Source organism: Ursus maritimus, unplaced genomic scaffold, assembly GCF_017311325.1.
Source record: "Ursus maritimus isolate PB19 unplaced genomic scaffold, ASM1731132v1 scaffold_30, whole genome shotgun sequence".
Classification (NCBI taxonomy): domain Eukaryota; kingdom Metazoa; phylum Chordata; class Mammalia; order Carnivora; family Ursidae; genus Ursus; species Ursus maritimus.
In genome coordinates this window covers 7412132-7417380 of record NW_024425564.1, presented here as the reverse complement: position 1 = coordinate 7417380, position 5249 = coordinate 7412132, and the positions used below count along the sequence as shown (strand labels likewise).

The window sequence follows — 5249 nt, the reverse complement described above, 5'->3', positions numbered from 1 at the left end:
CTTCTGCTATTTACCCAAGGAAACAAAAACATTAATTAAAAAAGACATAGTACCCGTATGTTTATTCCAGCATTATTTACAATAGCCAAGATTTGGAAGCAACCTGAGTGTCTATCAAAAGATCAGTGGATAATGAAGAAGTTGTATGCATATACAATGGGACATTACTCAGCCGTAAAAAGAAATGAGATCCCTCCATTTACAACAACATGGATGGACTTAGATGATTTATGCTAAGTGAAGTAAATGAGGCAGAAAAAGACAAATACCATAAGATTTACGTTATATATGGAATCTTAAAGACAATAGTAGTGAACATACCAACAACAACAAAAACAGAAATAGACTCATAAATACAGAGAACAAACTGGTAGTTGCCAGTGGGGTGGGTGTCGAGGTGGACAAATTAAGTGAAGGAGCTTACGAGGTACAAAGTTCTAGTTATAAAATAATTAAGTCACAATAATGAAAAGTACAGCATAGAGAATATTGTCAATAAATTTGTCATAATGTTGTATGCTAACAGATGGTGACTACACTTACCATGGTGTCCATTTCATAAGGTGTATGATTGTTGAATCACTATGTTGTACACCTGAAACTAATGTAACATTGCATATCAACTATACTTCAATAAAAAATTAAACTAAAAAAGTTGATTAGCAAATCATACCCGTAATATCATATCTATAATAGCATGAAGGTATAGTCCATATTACTTGTGTTATTTTTATAAAATTACATTTTTATGAATGTAAACATGGGTTTCGTTTGTTTGATTGATGATAACTCGGTCAGTCAGTGAGCATTCATTTGTTGCTTACTTCTCAGATCCCTACAGCGGAATCTCCCAATGGGCTTAGAGGACTTAATGACAGGGATCCACTCTCATGCAAATTGCAGGCAAGTGGGGATTAGAGTTCCCATTGCAAAATGAGGGCCAATAAATCATAGCACTGTGGTGAATATATGTATGTGTAGATCAGATAATGACTGAAGGATGCTAACCATTTTGGAAGAAGGCTAAATCCAGAGGTAATTTAGAGCTGAGGCTCTTTGGAGTCTTAATGGAGAGTGCAGAGTATATAATAGCTGTGTTTATGCTCTTCCCTGATGGTTCAATGGGAGGAGAAGCCTCCTTATTGCCCCTTTCATGTCCTTGTTCCTCAAAGTATAGATGAAAGGGTTAAGCATAGGAGTCAGCAGACTGTAGAACAGGGCCATGAGTTTGTCCTTTTCCTGAGAATTAGTACCAGAAGGTTGCACATACATGCATATTACCGGCCCATAGAAGAGAGAGACCACAACTACATGAGAGCCACAGGTGTTGAAGGCCTTCTTCTTTCCTGTTGATGACCGAATTCTGACCACTGTGGCTACAATGAACCCATAGGAGACAAGGATAAGAGACAAGGGAACCAGGGTAAAGAACGTCCCTACAAGAGAGAGGATAGTTACATTGAAAGTGGTGTCGACACAGGACATCTTGATCATCACTGGAATCTCACACAAGAAGTCATCCACCTTGTTGTTACCACAAAGCGGCAGCTGGACAGTGAGGGACGACTGAAGCAAGGAGTTAGCCAAACCACTTATCCATGACACAGCCACTAGGGAGACACAGAGTCGCCGATCCATGATAGCCTGGTACCTCAAGGGCTTGCAGATGGCCATGTACCGATCCAAGGACATGACCGCCAAGAGGATGCATTCCGTGGCCCCCAGGAAGTGAAACATATAGAACTGGGCCACACAGCCTCCGTAACTGATGGACTTATCTGGTCCCCAGAGATTCAGCAGCAGTTGAGGGATGGTGGTTGTGGTAAAACACAGGTCCAGGAAGGAGAGGTTGGAAAGGAAAAAGTACATAGGGCTGTCAAGATGACGGTCTACCCTGGACACCACGATAATCGAGATGTTTCCCGCTAGCGTGCAGATGTAAGCCACAAACACCATTATGAAGAGTGGCATTTCTAACCAGGGGTGGTCAGAGAAACCCAAGAGGATGAAGACCTTTGGAGTACTTGCATTGTTCAGATTCATGACCGTCATTCTTCTTGTTGGTGGATTCAAGTCAAAGTGAGGGCTTGTATTTCGGCACTGTTTTTCCTGATGGTCAGTTTATTCATTTAAGTACAGTAAATTATGCGGGGAGTTTCTCTGTGGTGTCACTCCAGTGAAGTGATCTAATACTTATACTCACGAAAAAGTAGGAGTCTACATGTCAAGCATGATTATTTTGTAGCACATCTGAAAGAAAGGCCAACAGATCTCTATATTCTGCCTAAGAAATGCAATAGAACAAACGTTTATAGAAAAGTGATTAGGGAAGGGGAAAGTCAGCATTGCTCTTATATCAGAGACTAGCATAGAACAAAGGAGTGGTTCCCAGGAACCAGCCATGCCAACCTACCGCCTGGCTTCATTGCTTCCATCCACCGCCTGCTGGTCCTGGGCCGCTCTGTTTCAATTCATGACTTGGTTTCGGTAAGTTCAGGACTTTCTGAGCTCCAGCTGGGTCAGTCTGAATGCACAGAAACAAGACATAGTGCTGTTCCTTGGGCCCACGCCTCAAATCCTAAAATGACTTTTGCAGCATAAACTTTTGGCATAACAGGAAACATGCAGCTGAAAGGAGATGATTCCTTGCCACATGTTCAGTACTTGAGGAACAAGGCAAAGAGTCACTGACAGCACAGCCTGGCGATACGGGACTTTCACGACATCAGTGCTTAAAGAATGGTGTGGTGTGTGTTAGTACTTGTTACATCAGGAGCTGCAATCTATCGCAAGCCCCACAGTTACATGGTTCTTTACGGATTTGCTGTTTGTTTCCTTTGCACTTGTGAGTGTCTGTACGTGTGTGACTTGGGTTATGATGTAAAATGTATACTTTGCTATCAGCAGTGGCGAGAAGGCTAGAAACACTGTTGTAGTGGAAGAGAAGATATGAAATCAGAGAACCTGGTCCAGCAGACTGCCGATAGTTAACACATAGACCTTTCCTGCATCGCTTCCTTACCACCTGTGCATTGTGAGAATTAATTAATTAACTATGTGTGACTATGCTTCATTAAGTGAAATACTTAATGGGCGGGTAGTTACTTTTATGAAGTGTGGTGCCCAGTGGTGATTACGAGTCCATGTCAGCTCATTAATCCTTGTCCCAGTTGCACCCAAATACTCACAACGTACTTACCCCTGTCAGAAGCCTCACAAGGATTTCATTTTCTTCCCTTTCATTCCCCAAAACTCTCCGATCATGTGGCTTGAATCCAGTGTCCATGATGTTAAGCTTTTTATGCCAGTTCACATATATTTTAACTCACAAAAATACCCACTAATGCAAACAGTGACCATACAGTATTTTTCATTAAAGGAATCATATCTTAATGTTTAAGTTATAATGATGTTGCATTATTAAAGGTGTCAATTTATTTCCAAATTTCTTTTAGTATCAACTTTAGGTAGAGGTGACAACATGCATGGAGTTGCAAAAAGATAAAATCAGTGAAGCTAAACAGATCACCCCCATCCACATACAACATCTACCTTAAGTCATTGCAGGTATTCAATGGTCATGATCCCTGTTCTTGCAAAATTGACATTGACCTTGTCTTTCCAACAGTATTAAGCATTAATTAGAGATAAGGATTGAATATTCTCTCTGGGTTCGGTGGCTTCACTTCATCATGTATTCGTTTCTTAATATTATTCATTTATTTGATTTGAAGGATGCCAAATATGTTTATATGTGGAAACCAATTTTTCTCTAAAGTCATATTTGCTAAGGAAGGGCTCTCTCTCTGTATATAAAGCTGCGGGATATTTTCTTCATACAGATAATGAACCTCAGGGGACGTTTCGTAGCAAGAAATGCTATAGACATTCTCTTGTGGGAATGCTACCTTCTAACTTACTTCTTGCCACAATAAAGTGGAAAGATAAATTTTGGTATTTTCCTTGTTGTGAGACATGGACTCAGGACTAAAAGAATCCTAGAAAACTCATCTACCTCAACAATTGCATAGAAAACTTCCTTGGACATCAGGGGAAATTTAAGACAATTGCTTTTGGTGTCAAGATAGATTTTTCGTTTTTTATATTTTCCACAAGCTATTGTTGCTTGAAAACTGCTATAGAAAAATGGAATATTCCTAGTTCTACACAGAGAAAGATGTGGCGGTCACCTTCCACTATGCTTTTTAATGAATCTAAAGGCTTTTGTCTTCAAATATTTCTCCCACAATAGCCTAGAACAGTATGTACTTTTTACCTGACCTAACATTGACTATATTAAATATTTCCTCATTTGGCTTAGGCATAATATCATTAGGTCAAGAAAATTGATATGCATTCTTTTATTTATTTATTCATTCATTCAATCAGTAAATAACGGTTGAGTGCTGACATATGTCAGTCACTTGTCTAGATGCTTCAAAATATAACAGTGAACTATGACAGATAAAATTTAGTTTAATGAAACTTATATTGCAAAAAAGAAATGATAGGTTTGTTCTTTTTTTATTGGTTTCAGAGGTACAATTTAGTGATTCATCAGTTGTGTATGACACCCAGTGCTCATCACATCACCTGCCCTCCTTAATGCCCATCACCCAGCTACCCCATCCCCCACCCACCTCCCCTCCAGCAATCCCCTTTGTTTCCTAGAGTTCAGCATCTCTTATGGTTTGCCTCCTTCTCAGTTTTCATCTTATTTTATTTTTCTTTCCCTTCCCCTATGATCTTCTGTTTTGTTTCTTAAATTCCACATATGAGTGAAATCAAATGGTATTTGTTTTTGTCCGACTGACTTATTTTGTTTAGCAAAATACCCTTTAGTTCCATCCATGTTGTTGCAAATGATAATATTTCATTTTTTAAAAGATTTTATTTATTCATTAGAGAGAGAGAGAGAGCATGAGCATGGGGGAGGGGCAGAAGGAGAGAGAGAAGCAGACTCCCCACTGAGCAGGGAGCCTGATGCAGGGCCTGATCCCAGGAACTTGAGACCATGACCTGAGCCAAAAGCAGATGCTTAAACCAACTGAGCCACCCTGGTGCCCTAAGATTTCATTTTTTTGATGGCTGAGTAATATTCCACTATATCTATCTATATTTATATCTATATCACCTCTTCTTTATCCATTTATTTGTGGATGGATATCTGGGCTCCTTCCATATTTTGGCTATTGTGGACAATGCTGCTCAGTGAAGAGCAGACTGCGATCTCTCTGTTCTGAGACAGA

The 5249-nt window shown here is 39.8% G+C and overlaps 1 protein-coding gene across 1 annotated transcript; it reads right to left on the bottom strand.

Moving 5' to 3' along the window:
• Positions 1 to 1098: 1098 nt before the first annotated feature.
• Positions 1099 to 2043, bottom strand: LOC103681991 (olfactory receptor 2B11-like). The gene has a single exon (XM_008711562.1). The coding sequence runs from the start codon at positions 2041 to 2043 to the stop codon at positions 1099 to 1101; it is 945 nt and encodes a 314-aa protein (XP_008709784.1).
• Between the last annotated feature and the right edge of the window lie 3206 nt (positions 2044 to 5249).